Source organism: Ogataea haglerorum (genome assembly GCF_019207285.1).
Source record: "Ogataea haglerorum isolate 81-453-3 chromosome Unknown 81-453-3_NODE_2_length_903871_cov_94.662503, whole genome shotgun sequence".
In the NCBI taxonomy this organism is placed as follows: Eukaryota; Fungi; Ascomycota; class Pichiomycetes; order Pichiales; family Pichiaceae; genus Ogataea; species Ogataea haglerorum.
Genome location: NW_025065152.1, coordinates 27733 through 50075, shown reverse-complemented (window position 1 = coordinate 50075; position 22343 = coordinate 27733). Strand labels below are relative to the sequence as shown.

Below are 22343 nucleotides of genomic sequence, written 5' to 3'. Positions count from 1 at the left end.
TGGGATTAGTGTGATACGTCCACAAAAAAGGGATGCGGTGCACGGGTGTACGAACTAGGTCCGTTGGATATCGATGGTGATTTCGAACTGCTCGCCCGATTGGTCCATGTAGTCGAACTCGGCATCCAGATCGACCTCTGCTGCTTCATCTTGGCAGAGAAGGCTGCGAATAATACGAGAAGCGTAGAATCTCATCTTCGACTCGTCGTCGTCGGAGGCCCCAGCCATGCGCATGCTAAGAATAACCACATATATTCTGTGGTTTACCTTGGAAATCTTGAGCCGTCCTATTTTGTAAGACGATTTGTACACTTCCAAGGATTGTATATTCTGGACAATGCGAGATTCAACATCGGTGCGCGGGTTGCGAAGCAATAGAATGCCTGAGAGGCGAGAAATCAGCCTCCATGCTAAGAATAGCACAGTGAAGGCCAAAATCAAGCTGGAAAAATCGTTCACAACCGTCACTAGCTCTATATGCGCAACCAGCGGGTACACCATGGCGTAAGTTGCGTAGCCGATTGACAGAATGCTTGTATAGTTGGTGAGTTGGTTCTGCGTCTTTTTGATCTGCGACTTGATGTTGACCACTGGCTCTTCTTGTAGAGTGATGGAGCTAACTCTTTTTGGACGCGAAATGGCAGGCTCAGCCGGTTTTTTCGTTCTGGAGATGATACGAGGCGACAATACTGTCACCAAACAGATCGCTAAAAGGTAGCACTCGTAGAACATCAGATTGAGATGTCCCTTTTCGCCGTGAATATGATGAGCATGTGCTGCTTCGTCAAGGTCTCCAAGAGCGAGTGTGAACATCACATTCTCAAATATGTGCGAGAACAGATCAACACCCACAAAGAGAAGAGAGACTGACAGCCCGAATCCCGCCAGCACCTCTATTCTGCCGAGTCCAAACGGATACTTCAGCGACGAGTCGTTCCATATCGGGAAGTTGGTCATGACCTGCACGATCACAGTTATCAAATTACCAATGGAGTCGTAGAAGACGAGATGCGAGAGAGTCGACAGACAGAGATTGCCGTATTTGAAGCCTATTAAATAGGTTGCCAGGCTGAGCAATATTAGAAAACCACAGTATGCCAGTTTAAGTTTATCTTGTAAGCTGAGGGTTGCCACCACTTCTTTGTAAGTTGGAAGAGGGTACGGTTGAGGAATGGGCACCGATGTGCGTTTGGGCGGCTCTTGAAACATGTTCATGGACACCGAGGAATGTTTGTATCTGTGACCACGTCTGTATGAAGCTCTTGGGCCATTCATCGGGAATGAACCACCAGGTTTTAGGGACAGGTTCTCGCTTGAGTTATTCATTGTGATGGATCCAACTTTGAAAGGTTGCTGACGCGTTGGAGATCCTTTTCTTATTGGTGATGAGACACGTTTGGGAGAGCGCGATCTGGAGTAGCGATATGCATTTGAGTGTGTGAACGACGAGTTTGAGCCATTTGGATGTGAGTACAGTTCTGACACAGGCTCTTCAACTGCCGGGTCTGCCGAATCATCGATCTTCAGATCGGGGATATTCCCCAGGGGAGCGGGCATTAACAGATAAATAAAACTAAAAAAGATTTTAATTATAAACTCTAATGATCGAGGTTATTTGCAACGACCGGCTCGGGAAAAAAATCAGGGTGAAGTGTCTGCCTAGTGACACCATCGGAGACTTTAAAAAGCTCTTAGGTCTCCAAATTGGCACAGATCCGCGAAAAATCGTCCTCAAGAAAGGATACATGATTTTCAAAGATCATATTTCGCTAGATGACTACGAGATCCATGACGGAATGAACCTGGAGTTATACTATTCATAATCGTAACGGATGCAAGCTTCATATTACATGAAATACTCCACATAGGGAGCCTTTTTTGCGATTTTTGTTTCGGGAAGGGCCAGGAAGTCATCTTGAGCAGACTCGTCTGTCTCGCCCATATTGACAACCTTGAGAAACTCTTTCTGGCTTTCAGGAGAAGCGTCAAACACATTGAACCGAAAGCTGTCTGGCTCTCGATAGCTGTCGAAGATCTCGAGGATACTGGCTTTGTTCCCACATCTATAGCAATAATTAGGAGCAGACCACACGGTGTTGACCTTTCCTTTCCAGAACACCTGGTACCCTTCCTGGCACAGCTGGTGGGCTCGGTATATGCTTTCAAACTTGTTGACCTGCAAAAATTTGTTCACAACGTTAATTCCAAACTGGTAGCCTGCTCCTCGCGAAGAAATGCGGAAATTGAGGAGCTCTAGATCAGGGTCACTCCATACTAGATCTGCCATGGGCCCATCGTGGGGGATCTCCTTGAATCGATCAATAACCAGTATTGAGTCGATTGTTTGGACATTTGGCGATAATCCTCCGTGGACACAGAAAAGATTGTTGTCGATAATGGCGGCGAGAATTAGGTAATCGAATATATCTGTGAATATCGACCATATTTGAGATTGGTTGCCATACTTTGTTAGGCACTCGGTGTAGAAGCCGTAGTTTGTTGTGATCTGGCGTGACTCGTGGTTACCTCTGATGAGATTCACCCTCCGGGGATATTTTAATTTCAGCACTATGAGTAAGCTGATCGTCTCAACGGAGTGGAACCCCCTGTCGACATAATCGCCAAGAAAAAGGTAATTTGTGTCCGGAGGATATCCACCAATCTTGAAGATCTCTAACAAGTCGTAAAACTGTCCATGTATGTCTCCGACTAGCGTGACTGGCGATTCGACGTGTACTATATTTGATTCCTTCACCAGCAGTTCCTTCAGCTTGAAACACAGCTGGTCTATGACGGGCTCGGACAAAAGCTCTCCCCGATAAAGCTTTTCCAGGCAATGGTCTAGATCAATGGAAACTGGTCTGTTAGCGCGCGCGGTTATGCCATAGTACTTACACCCAGCCATTTGTGACGACGAAGTGCGAAAAACAATTTTTTTGCAAAGGCGAAACAAAACAAGTGATAAGGTGTTCTAATACTTCATAAATTCCTAGCTTCAACTGTATTCACTCAACCAAGCATGTCGCCCACGAGCAAGGATAAGCCGAGTGATGAGGAGATTCACCACGAAGAGTCTGAAACGCTACGATCGCTGTCAAAGTTTAAGCTGCAAATACCCTCTCAAGGCGTTTTACTTTCACCACGCGGAACGCCTGTCTCGTCTCCGCATAACACTGGCACGTATACTGCCGAGCAGATGCTAAAAATACAAACTGATTTAAACAATGGCGTGCCCGTCGAAGCGATTGGGAAGTTGGACGCAACTCCCGAACAAGTGCCGGTTAAGAAAACCGTCAAATCGAGTCCTGATGAGCAACCCCAAAGGACGCCATTGCTGAAAACGCCTAGTTTTCACTACATCACCAACGGAACCGGGCCAATTAGCTCAAGGTCTAGTCGAGGAAGCAACAACTACCAGAAGTTGCGAACTCTTTTCTCCAACCATAGCAATGGGTCCTCGGGACTTCTGTCGGCGACCGTCGAAGGTGTGCGGCCCCATTCATCCATTTTGCGATCAAATTTGAACACAAAATACTCGCAGCAGTACCAGCAACAGGAGATGTTGTATCTGAATGGTATCAACAAATTCAAAAACAGGTACAGGGTGAACGACGACTACTATAACAAATCCGTGGACATCGAAGATGACGAGGATCCATCTGAAGTCACTGTGGATGAGGATCCAGAGGCTCTAAAAATACAAGACAAGTTTGAAGAGTTCCAAGAAGACTTGAGTCAAGATGATAGCAAGGAATTCAAGGCTTTGAAAGCTTTGAGTCAACAGGTGGGCATGACCAGTAATGAGTGGGAAAAATCATCGGAGTATCGACTGGACTCCACGGTTCTTCTTGATATACTGAATCAAAGCGACGATATTCAGTTAAAGCACACAGATGACAATGCTGCCATTTTGGAGCGTCTTGAATGGCAATCTCTTCTGCAATCTGTTCTCACTGGTGACGTCTTGACGGGAGAAAAGACAAAGCTGATCAAGCCACTGAACGAAGTCGAAGGCGAAAGTTATCTGCGCGCCTCGTACAAAGAGGATCTTTGGATTGGGATACGGTCCAAACTTTTTGGTAGAACAGAAGAGGATCAGAAAAGACTTGTGCAATACCATAGGAGTCTTGTTGATGAAATTCTTGATGAAATCATGAATTTCAGACTGGAGATGCCAGAGGACATACAGAATTCGCCTTATATTACACAAGTCAGGTTCGGATTTGACAAAGTCAACGATTTGCTTAATAGGTATGAACGGTGTCAGGAACTCTGGAGAACTCAAAAAGAAATGGAAAATGAGAAACCCTTATGTGGGACGCCCGAATTTACGTCCCGCTTGCATGCACTTATCGCGTGGACCTCAATCACGTCTGCTATCGAGCGAGAATCTGATGTTCTGAAGAAATGGGTTGGCAACGATGATCTCGATATTTTGAGGTCTCCTGGTCCTTCGTCTGCAGGTAGTGAACTTCCAGAACCTGAATCTCACGATGATCAAGACCACTCGGACAGCGAGTCCAGTTCTAACAGGAATAAGAACGGAAACATCTTCAAGGAAGACAGATCATTTGTGGAAAGAATCATGAAAGAGAAAGATATCGCAGATCTATTCAATAAAAGATTATTCGCTAGCTGTGCACATTGGACTTTCAAAGCAAAGGAGTCGTATCTTGAGTACCAGCAGTATTTTGAGAAACTGAATCTTCCTTCTTATGTCGATTCTCTCTTGGTCCTCGCAATGTTCCCATCTAAGCTGATGAAAGAACTAGTGAACACCAGACTATCCTACGCCAAAAAATTGAAAAATCCGACAATGATGATGATTGATCAAGTCCTTGAAGACTTTAAATTATACATCACTCTCGCGCTAGAGATTCGCTCATCGTTCCTCGAGTATTGTTCTCCTCGTGAAGGCTGGATATCATCGTTGGACTACCAAGATGCCAATTTTGACAACGCTATTTTGGAGTGCGTTCATCACTATTTATTGTTGTTGAACAGGAAGTTACTGGATTCTCCAAAGACATCAAAGTCCTTTAGAACTTTTAAAGAGCCGGAAGAACTTGAACGTGAATGGTCCTTCCTTCAGAACCTCGGATTCTATATTGAAGGCGGCTCTGCAGAGGTTGCGACCCAATTCAGTATATTAACGTCTAAACTCGTTGCTCGACTGCATCAATACATGCAACAGCAATTCCAGGGGCCGCCTTACGATGGCACTCCGTTGGACAAGCATAAGATGGTCAGATGGTACACGTCCATGATGGAGAACTTTGGTCAATTGAAAAGAAAGTTTTTCCGTTTCCACGCGATCCTCAACTTTCATTTCGAAAACTCAATATTGTACAACTTGAACGGTGCGCGCATGAAGAAATTTTTGGACATGCTGAAAGAGAGTAATCATGTTCTTTATCACAACGCACAATTGGCGGAAGAAGGTATCTACGTCTTTGCGTCAGAGTCCATTGCGAGTAAACCATACGAGGTTTCGCGAATCTTAAAGAGCTCGCATCTTGGTGTCGACTTCAGCAAAATACCCAAAAGACATTTGGAAGCAGCAGAAAACTATACTTACTACGCTGAACCTATTTATGCTGAAGCCGAACACTTTGGTGAGAATCAAAATGAGTTTGATGAAAGCTACGACTACGTTTTAGTGGTTTATCCCGCTAAAGCGATGATGTGGGACGGTATTGTTTTGCCATTAGATCTCACCTCGTTACCTGTTGGCAACCTTGATAAAGGAAAGGTTTTGCTGATTTCAAAGGGTGGTTCTTCTTCCAAGGTCGAGCACTGTGCCAATTGGTTCAAAGAGTGTGTGGGAAATACTATAGGCTCGGCTGTTGGCAAAAGATGCTCCTTGCCAAAGGTGCAAAGAGAACTCCAAGTCATATCGAAGCAATTTTTCAGAATGTCGTGCTTCGTTATTGATGCCGTGCCTTCCGTGAGAAATCAATGTCGAGGAATAGCGGATACGCAAGAGCTGGCAAATACAGTGTTCACATACGTTCGAGATGCAGGTCGTGATTTCCTGAGAACATTTGACAACGCTCGAAAATCTGTTCTCATTTTGAAGCTGCTCCAGTTCGCTATCGAGTGGTTGAGTTTTATTGTGGATGACTGTATACCCACAGACCCTAAAACATTCAGATGGTGTGTCTCAGCTTTGGAGTTTGCCATGGATATCACCACTGGGTTTAATATTCTAACTTTAGACAGTGAGAAATTCTACAGGTTAAAGGACAAAGTTGCAGGTTGCATGTCTCTACTTATTTCTCATTTCGATATCATGGGAGCCAGAACAAAGGAAATGCAAAAAAAGAGAATGCTCAACTACCAGTCAATCTCAGAAAAGGACTTATTCACTCTTGATGACGAAAGCCTAAGTTCATTGAGAGAGCACATCATGTACCAGATTGGCCGCCTAGAGGAAGAGAGAAGATTACTCCAAGTTGAGCAACAATCTGTTGGCCGTGTTCTGGACGATACCGATACCGATAACCAATTCCTGACTTACCTAGCCTCATCCTTCTCATCAGTCTCCATCAGATGGCAGAAAGGAAAATTCTTGGGTGGTGGAACGTTTGGTTCAGTTTACGCTTCAATTAATCTGGACACCGGAGGAGCTTTAGCGGTGAAAGAAATCCGGTTCCAGGACAGGCAGTCCATCAAGTCCATTGTGCCGGCCATTAAGGGTGAGATGACTGTGCTGGAAATGTTGTCGCATCCAAATATTGTTCAATTTTTTGGTGTTGAAGTTCATCGCGACCGAGTTTACATTTTCATGGAATACTGCAGTGGTGGATCTTTGGCAAGTTTGTTGGAATATGGTCGTATTGAAGACGAATCTGTTATTCAACTCTACACGCTTCAAATGCTTGAAGGGCTTGCTTATCTCCATCAATTTGGTATTGTGCATAGAGACATTAAACCAGAAAACATACTTCTGGACCATATGGGTGTTATTAAATTTGTTGACTTTGGATCGGCTAAAGTGATCGCAATGGCTGCACACGGCAACACCTCCACTACTACAGGCGGCTCATCCGGTAGTGGAGGCAACGGAGGCAACGGCAGCGGTTCCGGAACTGCCACTCTGAACTCGATTCTCCACTCCGGACGCAAAACGCAGGCGTTGACTGGCACGCCGATGTACATGTCGCCGGAAACTATCAGGGGTGAAACGATTGGTAAGTTTGGTGCCATTGATATTTGGTCGTTGGGATGCTGTTTGTTGGAAATGGCTACCGGAAGACGGCCATGGGCTAATCTGGACAACGAATTTGCTGTGATGTATCATATTGCTGCAGGACATCTTCCTCAGTTCCCAAGCAACGACCAATTAAGCATTCAAGGACAGCACTTCCTGGCGAAGTGTCTAGATATTGATCCAACCAAGCGACTTACTGCGGTGGAGCTTCTACAGGATCCATGGATTCAAGCTATCCGGAATGAAGCTTTCAGTGATTCGAGCAACAGCTCGACTACGGAACTCTCAGGAGAGCACACTCCAGTATAATCAGAAAACGATATCTGTGTTATCTAATTGATCCGGACAGAATCTCCAGTGAGACCCTGCTTCGGTTTCATTGTCTTTAGACGAGCCCTTTCTGGTTCCGGAGGGAACGTTTTTCAGCGACAAGTTTGCCATGTTGGCAAGCTTGATATATCCAGTTTCGTCGTCTTCTTCTGTTAGGGATGTATAATCAATTTCTTTAAAGAATTTTTGTTTCCAAGGAGTGTCATCAGCCGCTTCTTTCTTGCGCAGCTCGCGTTGTTCATTTTCGATCTTTGATTTCTCTTCGTGGATCAAATTGTAGTCATTAGCCCTGATTGCCTGTGCAACTTTCTGCCAAGCTCTTCTGCTTTCCAGCGGACCTTGCTCTTCAATAGGCTTGACCGTCAGATGTTGGGGTTTGGAGTTGTTGGCGTCAAAGAACACTTGTGCGTCGGAAGCAATGGTGTGACCTCTTGATATGGACGAGACGCCTGACCACTGGCCGCTGACGGTGTATAGAGCCTTCGTCTTGTCCTCAGCCTCGCGAATGTTCTTGAAAATTCTGGCTTTGAAGCTGTTGCTCTTACCAGAAAAGTAACCCCTTCCCGAGTACTCAATGACTGCAACGTATCCTGCTGACGACTGAATATAAGATTTCTGTTCCAATTCGACGAACGGAGCAGCCATCAAGATGCCTTCGATGTGGAGAGGCGGTAGGGTAATTAGGTACTTCTCGTTGAGGTTTTCGTAATCCAACAAGGCATGGCCGTACTGTCTCACGTTCAGTGAAGTTGCAGACATGGAAGCTCTAATTCCGTTGTAACCTTGAAGAGTCGTCTTATTAGTTTTATTTTGGATTGCGTAGGCCGTGATGGGAGGGTGATGGCTGACCTGTTCACTCACCAGCAGAGTCTCTCCAAAACTTTGGGAAGGCGACTCGTCGGTCCACCTACCAACAAACAATTCGCCCAGGAATGGGTTCAATGGTTTCTTCTCGCCACCAAGGGTCTCAGCTCGAGAACAATACTGGCTTTTCAGGGTTGAAATAAACCAGCGGAGAACGGCAACCATGTGTTTGAGCTCAACCGAGTCGATGTCATCGGGTTCCTGTTGGATGAAGTTAGGGGCCAGGAACAGATCAACATGTTCGGACCAGTACTGGGAGTACTCCACCAATGACGTAGGCGAGAGGATAAATGGCGGCGCAGTCAGCGACGACAGGTCTCCATTGTAGGATGCCAAACTCTTGATAAAAGAGGTCCAAGTAGCAGAAGTGGATGACATGGAAGCTGAGGTCGTATAAATTGCGCCTAAATATTTTTGTCCACCAAAGTACACAGCCACAGACAGACTAAGCTTCTTTCATAGTCAGGCACGATAATTTAATTTCGTCTCGCTAAAGAAAAATATTTCATTCTGTTCTACGTACAGCACAACCGGCAGGCGTCACGTTTACCACCAGTCGCCTTGAGCCTTCATGGCCTCAGCGACCTTAACGAAACCGGCGACGTTGGCACCCATGACGAGCGATGGCAAGGTGTCTTTGTTAGTCTCGGCGCTGTAAGAAACCGCAGTTTCGTAGCAGGTGTTGAAGCAGTTGACCATAATGTCCTTGAGCTTCTTGTCAACCTCCTCAGCACTCCACTGGACTCTCTGAGAGTTCTGGGCCATTTCCAGGCCAGAAACCGCAACACCACCACAGTTGGCAGCCTTACCTGGAGCGTACCAGATACTGTCACCAACGGAGGAAGCACTCTTTCTCTCGGCCTCAAAGACGTCAATGGCCTCCTGGGTAGAGCCCATGTTGGATCCCTCCGCAAGGTACTTGCAGCCAACGGCAACTAAAGCCTTGGCCTCCTCGCCGGAGACCTCGTTCTGGGTAGCACATGGCAGAGCGACGTCGACCTTACCGACGTGAACCCATGGTCTGGCGCCGTCGATGTATTGGACAGGGGTGGTTTCGAAAGCGGAGTACTCGCCAATGATGTCCTTCAGAGACAGGAACTTGACCTTGGCCTCGATGATGGCCTCGACGTGCTCCTTGGTAATACCAGATTGGCAGATGATGCAGCCCTTCGAGTCCGAAAGAGAAACAACGGTTCCTCCGAGCTCGATGACCTTCAAAGCGGCGTACTGAGCAACGTTACCGGATCCCGAGATAGCAACTCTTTTGCCAGCAAAAGACTCCTTTCCGTTGGTAGCCTTCTCGATCATCTTCTCGACGTAGTAAACCAAACCGTAACCGGTAGCTTCTGGTCTAATCAAAGAACCACCCCAGGTCAACCCCTTACCTGTCAGCACACCCTCGAACTGGTTCTGCATCTGCTTGTAGGCACCGAACATGAATCCGATCTCACGTCCGGTGGTACCAATGTCACCAGCTGGAACATCGGTGAATTGACCAATGTGTCTGGCGAGCTGTCTGATGAAGGCGGTGCAGAATCTTCTGATCTCGTTGTCGCTCTTTCCCTTAGGGTCAAAGTCGGATCCACCCTTACCACCTCCCATGGAGAGACCGGTCAAGGCGTTCTTGAAAATTTGCTCGTAACCAAGGAACTTGAGGATCGAAAGGTTGACACTTGGGTGCAGTCTCAAGCCTCCCTTGTATGGACCGAGAGCAGAGTTGAACTGGACTCTGTAACCTCTGTTGACCTGGACGTTGCCCTGGTCGTCCTCCCAGGTGACTCTGAACTGGATAATTCTCTCGGGAACAGAGACAACCGGGATCACCTTCTCGTACTCTGGGTGCTTCTGGAACAGAGTAGACTCCTTGAGGGTGGAGTACAGCTCGTTGTATGCTTGCTCGAATTCCGGCTCTTGTGGTTGGACCATTGTGTGTAGTATGGGGAAGGGGCAGGAATTGCGGCGGAACCCGTATTTATATTCTCACGCAGTAGCTGGTGTTCTCGAAGCCGCACCCAAAGATTTCCGTTGACGGAGATCTTTGTGAAAAATTATCAATGGACTAAATATTATCTATAGCCAATCACAGCAGAGTGCCAAGTTCCTTTTTCCACTGGCACTTGCGCACCAATTACACGCCCCGCGGGCCTTGCCGTACAGTTGCTTTTCGTGCCAGCAAACAATACGGAAATATCGTTCAGGACAACTGCAATATTTCACACCAGCTTCCCGGCGCTCATGTCGGCAAGAGACGCCGGTACTGTTTTCCTACATGAGGCCTATTGTTCGCCAACACCGTTAGCAATAATTCTGGTAATCCACTTTGTTCTGTGAAAAATTTTGCACGAGATGATGACTCAGTACATCGTTCTCGCGACCCCGAGTCCTACAATGCGTTTCGGATCCCAGCTGCCGAAAGAGGTAACAAGAGACCGAAACATGTCGGAAAGCTGCTAGTCCGGCGTGCTTGATGGCAAAGCACTGCTAATGTACCAAGCTCTCGCTGAGGGCCGGATTGCTGGCTCCTATTATCGCACCAATCACCGACCTGTGATGCATAACCGAGTTTTCACTGGCTGCTCTGCAATGCACAGCTACCGGAAAAGATCGTCCTATCCGGTACTTCTGGTCGAATTGTTTTTCGGCCTCCCGATGGTGTCCTGGTGTTTTGCGTCGCCGGTTCAGGCGTGGCACGGGGTCAACACGTCCATCCGTTTGCGTCAAACTCGGTCCGGCCGTCTCGCGGGAGATCTGCGAGTTTCCTTGAATCATCCCTCGGAGAGTCTAGCGCGGCTCCGCCCGGAATCAATGACTACGTGCTGAAACATTTGACGGGAAAGTATGTTTTTCTTACTATATCACTCTCGCCTACTCGCTACACATTCCTCGCCCCTATGAGCCAGTCGTGTCATTGGTGGTCTGCTGAATATAATAACTGCCGCTGTTTACAGCTTGGCCTTTTCTGGACCAACGAACTTGAGTAACTTTTCTACATTGGCAGCCTTCATGACGTTACCCTTGATTTTGAGCTTACCTGTCATGAACAACTTCTGAGCGCTTGCCTTCCCGTCTATAAGTTTGCGAAGTTGCAAATCGCCTATCTTGATCTTTATCTCTGCACCGTCCGCCACCTTGTCTGTCCTCTTCAATGTTCCTTCTGACTTGGCGTCCAAGACCCAATATTGAGTCTCTCCGGTCTTTTTGTCATGGATTTCAAATGACACGACCGAGTTTAGCGAGTTTAAGGCTTCCTTTCTCAAAGACTCGTTTGATTCGAGAGCTTCCGAGAGTTTTGTAAGTGACTTGGTAGATTTTGACATAAGCCAATGCTACTCCGGGGACTCTTTTATATTTAGGGTTCCCCACACTGGTCAGCATGTGATAATATATATAATCATGGATACTTTGCCACATTCATGCAGGCAACTTATTTCGAAGCAAGCATGGTTGGGGCATCTTGAGACAAGGTATTGTGCTTCATAGCCACAGAAGTTGACAGACACTGGCGTTCAAATATTTGTTGTTATTTTCTTTTGACAGCGTAAAAGTCTCGGTTGCAAATGTTTTGCCCCAGATCAGGCCCAATTTAGCGAATAATTCTAGAAGTTGAAGGCAAAATTAATTTTGTTATATCATGGGAATCTACAATCCTTCCGACTCAAATAACATCGAGTCTTTGGTGACTAAAGACGAGAAGCCGCTGAACACTTCTGCATTGAGCACCATCAATGATTCTTTTGAGTCATTGCTGTCTTCGGCAAACAATTTGACTTCTTCTTCTATCTCCAATCTTCTTGACTGGTCTACCAAGTATTTGGGCGATTCGAGCCAAGACTTGCATGATAACCTCTTTAACGCGGTGGACCAGGTGGTCGACATGTTACCGTTCTTCAATGAGTCTCCTTTCCTGTCGCTTGGTCGCAGGTTCAAAAATCAGGAGACTCCTTACGGTCTCTGGGCCTATCCAATTCCGTCTGCCAAGTTGTACTCTAGGTGTCAGGAGATGAACGGCTTGTCTGTGTGGGATACTAATGGGGCTTGGAGATGTTTATTCCCAAGAGCCAGCATCCCGGATGACTTCGGTTCAGCACTGGCCAGAGAAGACGTGGAGAACGACTCCTCTCACCAAAAAGGTTTGTTTTTCCAGCAATACACGGATTATCTTGGCTTCAAGATTAAGATGACGGAACTGGCCAACAAGAAGCGCAAGGAGGAATGGGAGAAGTTCAAAGAAGAGCAGAAATCCAAGTGGGATTTTTACAAAGACGATAAGAAGTTCAGCGATAGCCCTCAATTTACAGGATCTAGTACCTCTACCACCATCCGCACGCTGGATGACGGCGACGTGGAAAAGGTTACTGTCATGAAGCAGTTCTTCAACGACGGATCCAGCACCATCAAAGAAACCAAAGAGATTCTTAACAGTGCTGGTGAGCGCAAGACCATTGATGAGAACTGTCAGAAACTTCCAAACCAGAAGAAGTCAGGCTGGTTTTGGGACAACGAGAAATGAATTGTTTAGTTATACCACTTTTAGGATAGGTGTTGTGAATAGGTATTTTTAAATACACTTGATTAATTATATTAGCCGAATGCGACAATGTTGCAGTAACTGACAATGAGTTCGTCTCCAACGCGGAAGATGTTATACAGATTTTCGAGTTCCTCATCAGGATTGGGGCTGACCGAGTTATTGAGATAGCAGTACACTTTTTTGCCCAATTTGAGCTCAAGAAATCGCAAGATGGAAGAGAATTTCGAGCTTTTGCTGATCTTAAAAATGGCAGGGCTCACTTGGTCCACAGATCCAATTGACTTGAAGCGAATTTGGATTTTCGATTCGGTGGGTTTTGACACCGAGAGCAGGGCGGAGGTTGTTTTCGCTGGCAATTTAGAGAGCATCATACTCTGATCGAGGGTAATCTTTGTTTTCTGCGGGTCATTCCTGATCGTAGTTTCATCGTCAAGCACCTCTTCCTTACTATCTGTCCTATGACTCTGCTCTTCAGCGATGGTCTGGGGTACGTCTGTTGTGCCTACTTTTATATTGAGCTCCATCAAGGAGCTCGCAAGATCTTTATCACCCATAAAATAAAATCAATTACTCCAGATTATTAATTTTATATATTACTCCCTACTTGCATACGCATCTACCAGATTTTGAAAGTGCGCCACTTCGTCCAGTCCGGTTTTGTTGGGCTCTTCCAATTCGCTCAGAATCGTGAGGACAAGCGAGAAGTTGCTGTAAAGAAATATCTCTCTCTTCTTAGGATCCAGTGTAGAGCTCATCTTCATCAGTGTGCTTTCAAACTCGTTTCGAAGGCGGACAATGGAGTTTGTCAGCGGTTCTGAAGTCTCCTGCTCTATCAAGTTTTGCGACAGACCAAGCAGGTTGAGCAATACACGCCCGAAGTTCTGTGTGAGGTCCAGCGGAATCATTATGTTCTTATTGATGCTCTTGAGGATCACAGAGGACGATACGCTCTTTTTGACGTTCATGCAATTTTGGTCTATCAAATTTTGGAATCTTGGCCATAGAATAATCAGTTGATAGTTCAGGTAGTCTTCCATCACCGGTATGCGTCGACGTTGCAATTCGTATTCCAGTTGTTGAGTAAGACGAATAGCTATGAGCACCCCAAAGTAGTCGTAGGTATTAGAAATAAGATATTTGGTGAAACTGTGCCCAATTTGGTACACCGGGTTGAAAATCGTCTTGAAGATCTCATCTAATTGCTCGCTCTTGGTCAAGTTGAAGAACTCGCTCATAAAAAGGTACTCAACAGAGACGTTGTCCAAAAGTGCAACGTTGAAATTCCTGAACGCAGTTTCAAGCCAGTACTTTGCATTGTTAGTCTCGGCTATCTGAGCGGGCATGACTGTCTCATCAAACTTGCCCAACAACTCGAGTCTTTTTGTCAAACCAATCAGATACTCGCTTGCAGTGATCTCGTGTCTCTTGTTAGAGTACCCAAAAAATGATCCGGCTCCGGATGAACCAGCCTCCTCCTCCAGTGCCCCAAGCAGGACATTCTTCTCAACTTTGTGAATTCTCAGTCTTTCCAATGACGAGGTATATTTGACAAAATTTTGATAATAGTACCAACGCATAGTATGACAGTATGCCTGACAAAGATCGTTACTCAGCTTGCGATTCTTCTCCTGCAAAAAAGTGAATATCTCCTTCACCTCGAGCATCTCGCTCTGAACGACCTGCGATGAGACCGTCTGCTTTCTGAGGGCCTTGATTTGCTTGATTAGGTAGTCTCGAATTCGTTCCACAACTTTGAGTTCCATCAGATCCAGCAGTTGCACGAGCTCCGGAAGACACTTCGGCTGGGTTTCGGAAGAGTACTTGGAGTAAATTTCTTTCTTTTCGGCAAGAAACGCAATGTTTTCAACCCACTTTTCGTCTATCTTGTCATCTATTATGGAGTTTATTATTGCCGGAGGGATTATAAGATCGTTGATGACCGGAGTTAACCTTGTATCTAGCTCCTGCTTGCTTTTTATCTGCAGATTGAGCATGTCAGATCGCTTTTGGAGGAACTCCATTTCCTGGGATAGCTTGTTGATGTTGTGTTCAAAGTTTTGGAGGTAGTCGAACAGAGGCTTGAGATATGTTCTCGTGTTTTTTATTTCCGACTGGAAATTAGCAAACTTCTCGTAATGGGCCTGGTAATCAAAGCTTTCGAGCTGCGGATTCAGCGTGCTGAGAAACCGGTACTCTTGTAGAGTGTTTATTCTTTTACTGGCCCGTAGTCCGTTCAAAAGCTCCTCAATTCCATCGTCGTCGTCGTCGAGCTCGCCGCGAACATCGATCTCCCATTCCGGGTCCAGTTTACGGCGAAGCCATTCCAGCGCATCTGGGTCATCCTTAAAAGGCTGTGAATGCTTAGAGATCGATCTCCTGGATATCCTGCGAGTCAGCTGCGGAGTGCTCGCCACACTCTCAGCAGGAAGCATGTCAAAGCGATGGATAGATTGGGCTGATTATTTTTTCGAAACCAGATTCGCGAAAAATAGTGCCTATACTTCCTTACTACACCCGAAATATGTACCGAAGCGTACGGCTTTCGTTTGTCGTGCCCTAAAACCCTGAAGCCCGCATGGAGCATAAAGGCATCAAGCAATGCATTCATTGGATTAAAACTTCCCGTTCTCCGAGCTCAGAGCGAGCGCAACAATTGCCCCGCACTATGACGTCAGACCCCACAGTCTCCAGGTTGAAAATTTCTAGACTGCAGCTTTGCGCTCGTCCATGCGGAAACAATGTATGTTGTTTTATCTGTGACCGCTAGCTTCAAAAGGGTACGACCAGAAGGGGAAAGAATATAAAGAAAGTTCTGTACGCGTTACTCGGTTTCATGAAGATCTTGTCCCAGATGGATGAAGCCAGTTCGCAGCCTGTCAACCAGAGCCATCCGACGAAGCCTGCATCTTTAGCATCAAATTCATTATTGCTACCGCCCATCCTGTCCTCAGTCACGGCACCGGTATCTCCGCCTTATAAGCCGAGCTTGACATCCGCTAACTACGCTGCGCGGGTTCCCTCGCTACCCGCGCCCCAATCCTTAGACGCCAAGACCATACCGAATCCAATTGATCTCCGAGGGACAGCGAAGAGAATTTCCTCGCAAGTCGGCCCGATCCCCACGGCTCGTGTCCCGCGCAGCCTGCCAGACGACGAGAAGGAGAAGGCTAGGAAGCCGCAGAAGGTCTCCAAACGATCGAGGAAGGGCTGTTTAACGTGTAGGTTCCGCAAACGCAAGTGCTGTGAGACTAAACCAGTGTGCACTGAGTGCAAGCGGCTAGGCATAAAGTGCTCCTGGATCACAAACGGCCTTGAAAATAAGAACAAGTCGAAGAAGAATCCCGACTTCCTCCGAAACGACGAATGCTACGACGACATTTTCGGCGTTATCAAAGTGGTCAGAGGCAAGATAGACTACAAAATCGCAGACGGCGACTTTGTTGAGGGCAACAAACCTCCGGACGATGAGCTGTACAATAAAGAGGCAGACACACACAAAACGTGAATTATATGTTTCTATTTGGTTTTCTTCTCTTCTTCGTCTTCCCGGATGGCAATATCAGCAGCCTTGAAGTCCATGAAATAGTGCTTCAGTACCAGCTCGATGACCCAACTGATTCCGAAGTCAAGCAACATTGCGACAGTCAACTTAAATTTAAACAAATCCGTCATCTTGACGAACTGCATTGCCTCGTTAAGCTCCGGCATGAACTCGGTACTTCCAGCGAAACACAAGAAGGTAACTCCCAAGAGGCCATAGTACATGCCCCTGTTGTCCCTGATGGATTGTCTGAACGGTGGTCCCTGGTAGTTGATCGTGAAGGTGGCAACCTGCTGCGACAATTGGATCAGGAACATGGCAGTGTTGAGCAGAGATGGGCTGAACTCTTTCTCCAGGTCCACCTGCGGCTCTCTTGGCTCAAGAATATACACCTCTTTGGTGATGTAGATGAGAGAGATCAAGTGGATTGCAAACTGGCCGAGAATGGAACCCATGATGTAAATATTAAAAATTCCTGGTTGTGGTCTCTCTTTGGATAGCTTTTCCAGCGACTTTCCTCTAGAAATAGACAAGAAACACACACTCAGCAACAATCCGGAAACAGTGGCTTGTCCGTCTCCAAACTTGATACCAGCAAGATACAGCACGGAGAGCGAATACGCAGAAACCAAACAGTTCAAAGCCAAGATCTTGTACATTTGGATCGTAGACACCAATGCACATCTTCCTTGTCTAATGATATGGACAACGGCAGACACGTTTGCAAGTTTAGACGTAAATGGCGCAGCGACCGAAGCGTCTCCGAGCTTCAGCACTGGAGCCTCATTTTCGTCCTCTTCCTCTTTCAGGCCTGCTAGCAATTGCTCTGCAAAGTTCGACTTCTGTGTGGCAGAGCCAATTGCATTCGAGCCCGTTGGAATTGGCTGCTTGTTCGCTATCTCAACAGCTTCTCTCATTTCAGGAGTGATGGTGTGCCCTTGTTTCTCCATAGTTGCCAGATAATGAGGATTCAGTGGCCCTGGAGGATACAAATGAGCAATTGGAGCAGGAACTTTTGGAGGTGGGTTTCCCCATCTTTTCATGATGTCGCATTGTTTCTCGTACACTTTCTGCAAACTCTCGATCTTCTTGTTTTCTTGGATCTTCTTTAGTCCATCTTCAGTACCGTTCAATAAAGCAACACCAACATGGGCCTGTTTCAGTGCACCAACATCATTCGTACCGTCACCGCACATGAGTGTCTTGTAACCCAAGTTTTTGTAGGAGTTCAAAATAAACTCCTTTTGCGATGGCGAGACTCTTGAGTAGACCCAAGTGTACCTGATTAGTTTCTCAAGTTGAGGGTGATCCATCAGCTTAGACAAGGCATAGCCTGTAATACAGATGTCGTTCTTCTCCAAAAATTTGATGTCAAACTCCTGGGTAGGATTGAAAGGAATAATTCTGGTTTCGTCAACGTTTCTCCAAGCCAGTTCCGAGTCTCCAGGATAGTGAGTTTCAGGGATGTCCAAAATAAGCACGTCTTTTGTCACAATAGCCACCTCCTTCGCAACATGGCAGGCGGTCAGTGGGTTGTCACCGGTGATCATGACACATCTATGACTGGAATCGTTGAGCATCTCGATGGTTGAGATAGCATCATCTTTCAGAGGACAGTGGAAAACAATAAATCCAGCAAACTTCAGGCCACTTTCGACGGAGTGTCTCTCGAGGCCGTCGATGTTTTTGTCCGAGCTGAGGTACTTGTAGGCTAGTGCCAAGACTCTTGATCCAGAACGGGTAAATGATTTGTACACTTCTTCATAGTTAGAAGGGACATCCACAAGCATTTCCTTGATTGTCTCAGGAGCACCCTTACAGCTAACAAGAATTTGATTGCCAACCTTTGAGATGGAAGACGACCTCTTGAGCGCAGAAGAGAACTGGAATCTTCTCAAAATCTTGATGACTCTTTTGTGGCCCTCGATGGTGTTCTTGGTCTTCGGAGAGAGTTTCCAATTGGCAGCCTTCAACGTCTCCTTTTCCATTGGATCACCAACAATTTCTCCATCATCAAGCTTGACCAAAGCGTGAGCAGAGCCTAGAACATCCAGAGTCACGGATGGAACGTCCGGATCTTCTGGTTTGAAGAGTCTTCTGATGTTTGACGAGTCAAATCCTGCCAATCCTTCAAAATTGAGGTCTTCACCGGTCAAAGTACCAGTCTTATCAAAACAACAGACATCGATTCTGCCAGCCAACGGGATTCTGAATGGCTCAGTACAGTAAATGTAGAATTTTCCAAGAGCTGCCAGAGATTGGTTAACGGCCATCGTCAGCTCCATAGGGAGTTCTGGAGGAACAACAGATGTCAGCACAATGATACAGTCGAGAATCAGTTTAGACTGGATTCTTCCCATCTTGGTTCCCTCGACCCAGACATACCACGAGGCAATAACTGCGAACACGAGCAAGAAAAGAATGAAGAGAAACGCCTCCTTGTTGGCCACAGACATTCTCTCACTGGAGAAAATCATCACCCTGACAAGAGAACCCTGGGTGGTCTCGAATCCGGTTTTTGCAACCAAAGCTATAGCACCGTTGTCAGGAGCCAGTTTGATCAAAGGCTTTTCTGGAGGAGTAACCTGCAAGCAAGATGTTCCGCCATGTAACTGAGCGTTCTTGTCCAATCCGTCAGGCTGGTACGGATCAGCCTCCTCTCTAAGCTTGATGGACTCCTTCAAAAGCGGAGTCGATTCTCCAGAAAGCATGGCTTCATTGACAATGCAGGATCCATCAAGAAGCACCAAGTCACAAGGAATGGAGAGATCATCATGTGGAGTTCTTGTCACGGAGACAATATCGCCAGGGAGCAAGTCCTCAGTGGAGATCTTGGACCATTTCTCGTCTCTGTAGCAATAAATGTCGTACGGCTTGATACCCATGCTCTGGAACTCTGTCATGGTGCTCTTTCTTTGGTAAACACTGGTACTCTCAAAACTGACGAGCATGAACAAGGAGAACAACGACAAGTACCACATATCATCCATCAACCACAGGGCAATGGAAAACAGCTGAAACACGAAAAACGGAGCCAGTGCGTGTTCTATGAACAGCTCGATAAAGGTTGGGATCGGAATATCAAACTTGTTCTGGCCGTATACATTTCGAAGGCCAGTAAGTTGATCGCTCTTGAGGCCCCTGGATTGTTTTAGGCGACCTATGGTGAGCTTCTCATCATCGATGGCAAAGATTGGAGGCGAGAATTTCGAAAGCTCACTGTTCCAAAAGTACCTTCTTTTCTGGTAGAGGAAAGAGAGCAGCTGTGTTTTAGGGTCAAACTTGATTTCGGAGATCTCACTGATGCCAAAGCTCGGTTTTGCCCTTATAAAAATATGTGACGCCTCGTCCAAAGAGTCAACCCTAATGTACTTGAAATTGACGTTCAGGTCCAAGTTCCATCTAGGGAGCAGCCAAATCAGCGCATGGACCGACACCAAAGTCAACGTGTAGACAAATGTCCACTCTCTGCCGACAAAGTACTTATCGTAGTGGTTGGCGTAGAGATTATAGTACACTGGGTAGATTACCAAGAAAGGAAGCACATATGGTTTGAGGACCAAGGGCTTACGCTTGAGCAGCTGTGACGACTCGATGGTGTCACTGTTGATCAGATCTTGGGACATGGTGTAAAATGAAAAACGTGGAATTTTCAGATAGTGCGGCCGGGTAAAGACGAGGCGAGAAACGGATTAGCTTTATACTGGCAGTTCGGTTCATTACCTGATTGTCCGTAGCTCTTGTATTACGGCAACTACTTGTACGATCAGCCGACTGCGATTATGCGGCTGTCATTTGGTCACTGCCGGTAGGTCGTATATATTTGCGGCTGTGCAAGACGCGTATGTAAAATGCTGATCTGATTGATTTTTTCTATACCATGAATTATCCTTTGGATTTGGAACTTCCTTGGTAAGTGCTGACAAGAAACAATCTAACATTCAGGGTGGAAAAATACAGGCCTTCTAAACTGGATGATGTGGTGGGCAACAAGGACACCGTTGAATCGCTGAAGAGGATTGCAGAGGATGGAAACATGCCCCATCTAATCATATCTGGTCTGCCTGGTATTGGAAAAACCACCTCTGTGTTGTGTCTGGCACACGAGCTTCTTGGGGATCAATTTCGCGACGCTGTATTGGAACTGAACGCGTCTGACGACCGTGGCATTGAAGTGGTGCGCAATAAAATTAAACAGTTCGCTCAGAAAAAGGTCCAACTTCCTCCAGGAAGACACAAAATCGTGATTCTGGACGAGGCAGACTCAATGACTCCTGGGGCACAGCAAGCTCTCCGGCGTACCATGGAAATTTACTCCAACACCACCCGTTTCGCATTTGCTTGCAATCAATCAAGCAAGATCATTGAGCCGTTGCAAAGTAGATGTGCCATCTTGCGTTACAATAGGCTCGAAGATGAGGAAATACTAAGAAATCTGCTGCACATAATAAAGCAGGAGAAGATTGAATACACCAATGACGGCCTCGAAGCGCTGATATTTACGGCTGAAGGCGATATGAGACAGGCAATTAATAATCTGCAGAGTACATTCTACGGCTTCAATTTCGTGAATTCGGAAAATGTTTACCGAATTGTCGACTCTCCACATCCCCTAGTGATCTCTAAAATGCTCAGGAGTTGCATTCGGGGCGATCTCGAAGGCAGCCTGGATATTCTAAGGTCGCTTTGGGCAAAAGGGTACTCTGCCATCGATATCGTCAGCACAAGCTTTAAAGTTCTCAAGTCTATGTACGATATTGAAGAAGAAAAACGGTTGGAGGTGATTCGCATCGTTGGTTTTACCCACATGCGTGTTTTGGAAGGAGTGTCTACCTACTTGCAGCTGAGTTGCATGCTGGCCAAAATCTTGGAGCTGAATAAAGAACTCAAAATAGATAGCTGAACATAAAAATTAAAAATTAGGTGTATTTCCCTTTTTAATTTTTTTATCGCGTCATGACGTCTTCTAATTATGCTACTCCTTTTCTTGTTCGATTGTTTCGATCTTTGGACACCTTGATCGCACTTCGTTACAGTACCAACTACCTTTCATCACTAGTGCGCTTCTCGACGGTATCGAAGCAGGTGCTGAATCTCAATCTGGAGGTACTCTGCACGATCAAGTCAATCTATCCCGAGTCTTACGATATTGCCAGAGCAGGAGACGATATCACAATCGATGTTTTCTGTGAGGAGTCTGCAGACAGATCTGAGGAACGCGTCCGACTGATCCAAAAGATTGAGAAACGCCAGCAAATTTTTAGAGCCAAGCTCGAGGAGTGGACAGCGAAAGGATGCCCCATTACATTCAAGTTAGACTCAGAGCAAAAGCATCAGGCATCGCCTAAGAAAATCAGCAAAATTATCAAGCCGAAGAATTCACGCACCAAGTACGAATTCCATGAAAGGCAAGTCCTCTCTGACCTGCCACTTTTAGAGCGCATTAAATTGAAGCAGGCTTCAAAAAAAGTGAATAATCTCAGCGATAACAAACAGGAACCACTTGAATCCAAGTTGATTCCAATCTACAACGTTATATATGAGCAATCGCCTAAGTTTAATAGTTCCAAAACTGTCAGTCTGAGCGTCACTCGGCTTCAACAGCTAGTCAGAGACTCTATGAAGCTACCGGTCTCGGAAACTGACGTGCGCAGAGTGTTGTTTCTGCTTGCCGAAAAGCTTGGACTGCGACTGACAGTTATTGGTGAGACCCAGATTCTCAAAATCCCGCAACTCAATAGGAATGAAGATCTCGCAAAGTTGGGTAGCCGCCAAGTTGGACTAGTTGAATAAACCGACTCGGATTCCTAATGCATCCTTGCACCACCCAAGGGTCTCTATTGTCCTTCTGGAAATTTCTGCTG

At 46.2% G+C, this 22343-nt stretch overlaps 14 protein-coding genes across 14 annotated transcripts; 5 read left to right on the top strand and 9 right to left on the bottom strand.

Moving 5' to 3' along the window:
- Nucleotides 1-54: 54 nt before the first annotated feature.
- Nucleotides 55-1557, bottom strand: KL911_000585 (uncharacterized protein; the record flags this gene model as incomplete). Its single annotated transcript, XM_043200855.1, has 1 exon — nucleotides 55-1557. The coding sequence occupies one exon, from the start codon at nucleotides 1555-1557 to the stop codon at nucleotides 55-57; it is 1503 nt and encodes a 500-aa protein (XP_043056149.1).
- Nucleotides 1558-1846: 289 nt separating this feature from the next.
- On the bottom strand, nucleotides 1847-2905 carry KL911_000584 (uncharacterized protein; the record flags this gene model as incomplete). The annotated part of the gene is made up of 1 exon (XM_043200854.1): nucleotides 1847-2905. The coding sequence occupies one exon, from the start codon at nucleotides 2903-2905 to the stop codon at nucleotides 1847-1849; it is 1059 nt and encodes a 352-aa protein (XP_043056148.1).
- A 114-nt stretch (nucleotides 2906-3019) lies between these two features.
- Nucleotides 3020-7522, top strand: KL911_000583 (uncharacterized protein; the record flags this gene model as incomplete). The annotated part of the gene is made up of 1 exon (XM_043200853.1): nucleotides 3020-7522. One exon carries the CDS (start codon nucleotides 3020-3022, stop codon nucleotides 7520-7522), a length of 4503 nt encoding a protein of 1500 aa, XP_043056147.1.
- Nucleotides 7523-7541: 19 nt separating this feature from the next.
- On the bottom strand, nucleotides 7542-8785 carry KL911_000582 (uncharacterized protein; the record flags this gene model as incomplete). Its single annotated transcript, XM_043200852.1, has 2 exons — nucleotides 7542-7565; nucleotides 7631-8785. 2 exons carry the CDS (start codon nucleotides 8783-8785, stop codon nucleotides 7542-7544), a joined length of 1179 nt encoding a protein of 392 aa, XP_043056146.1.
- A 168-nt stretch (nucleotides 8786-8953) lies between these two features.
- KL911_000581 (uncharacterized protein) lies at nucleotides 8954-10333 on the bottom strand (the record flags this gene model as incomplete). Its single annotated transcript, XM_043200851.1, has 1 exon — nucleotides 8954-10333. One exon carries the CDS (start codon nucleotides 10331-10333, stop codon nucleotides 8954-8956), a length of 1380 nt encoding a protein of 459 aa, XP_043056145.1.
- A 524-nt stretch (nucleotides 10334-10857) lies between these two features.
- On the bottom strand, nucleotides 10858-11176 carry KL911_000580 (uncharacterized protein; the record flags this gene model as incomplete). Its single annotated transcript, XM_043200850.1, has 2 exons — nucleotides 10858-10885; nucleotides 10953-11176. The coding sequence occupies 2 exons, from the start codon at nucleotides 11174-11176 to the stop codon at nucleotides 10858-10860; spliced, it is 252 nt and encodes an 83-aa protein (XP_043056144.1).
- Nucleotides 11177-11349: 173 nt separating this feature from the next.
- Nucleotides 11350-11724, bottom strand: KL911_000579 (uncharacterized protein; the record flags this gene model as incomplete). The annotated part of the gene is made up of 1 exon (XM_043200848.1): nucleotides 11350-11724. The coding sequence occupies one exon, from the start codon at nucleotides 11722-11724 to the stop codon at nucleotides 11350-11352; it is 375 nt and encodes a 124-aa protein (XP_043056143.1).
- A 314-nt stretch (nucleotides 11725-12038) lies between these two features.
- Nucleotides 12039-12917, top strand: KL911_000578 (uncharacterized protein; the record flags this gene model as incomplete). Its single annotated transcript, XM_043200847.1, has 1 exon — nucleotides 12039-12917. The coding sequence occupies one exon, from the start codon at nucleotides 12039-12041 to the stop codon at nucleotides 12915-12917; it is 879 nt and encodes a 292-aa protein (XP_043056142.1).
- Nucleotides 12918-12988: 71 nt separating this feature from the next.
- Nucleotides 12989-13492, bottom strand: KL911_000577 (uncharacterized protein; the record flags this gene model as incomplete). The annotated part of the gene is made up of 1 exon (XM_043200846.1): nucleotides 12989-13492. The coding sequence occupies one exon, from the start codon at nucleotides 13490-13492 to the stop codon at nucleotides 12989-12991; it is 504 nt and encodes a 167-aa protein (XP_043056141.1).
- Nucleotides 13493-13531: 39 nt separating this feature from the next.
- KL911_000576 (uncharacterized protein) lies at nucleotides 13532-15370 on the bottom strand (the record flags this gene model as incomplete). The annotated part of the gene is made up of 1 exon (XM_043200845.1): nucleotides 13532-15370. The coding sequence occupies one exon, from the start codon at nucleotides 15368-15370 to the stop codon at nucleotides 13532-13534; it is 1839 nt and encodes a 612-aa protein (XP_043056140.1).
- A 401-nt stretch (nucleotides 15371-15771) lies between these two features.
- On the top strand, nucleotides 15772-16443 carry KL911_000575 (uncharacterized protein; the record flags this gene model as incomplete). Its single annotated transcript, XM_043200844.1, has 1 exon — nucleotides 15772-16443. The coding sequence occupies one exon, from the start codon at nucleotides 15772-15774 to the stop codon at nucleotides 16441-16443; it is 672 nt and encodes a 223-aa protein (XP_043056139.1).
- Nucleotides 16444-16454: 11 nt separating this feature from the next.
- Nucleotides 16455-20105, bottom strand: KL911_000574 (uncharacterized protein; the record flags this gene model as incomplete). Its single annotated transcript, XM_043200843.1, has 1 exon — nucleotides 16455-20105. One exon carries the CDS (start codon nucleotides 20103-20105, stop codon nucleotides 16455-16457), a length of 3651 nt encoding a protein of 1216 aa, XP_043056138.1.
- A 156-nt stretch (nucleotides 20106-20261) lies between these two features.
- Nucleotides 20262-21382, top strand: KL911_000573 (uncharacterized protein; the record flags this gene model as incomplete). The annotated part of the gene is made up of 2 exons (XM_043200842.1): nucleotides 20262-20287; nucleotides 20440-21382. The coding sequence occupies 2 exons, from the start codon at nucleotides 20262-20264 to the stop codon at nucleotides 21380-21382; spliced, it is 969 nt and encodes a 322-aa protein (XP_043056137.1).
- Nucleotides 21383-21435: 53 nt separating this feature from the next.
- On the top strand, nucleotides 21436-22272 carry KL911_000572 (uncharacterized protein; the record flags this gene model as incomplete). Its single annotated transcript, XM_043200841.1, has 1 exon — nucleotides 21436-22272. The coding sequence occupies one exon, from the start codon at nucleotides 21436-21438 to the stop codon at nucleotides 22270-22272; it is 837 nt and encodes a 278-aa protein (XP_043056136.1).
- Between the last annotated feature and the right edge of the window lie 71 nt (nucleotides 22273-22343).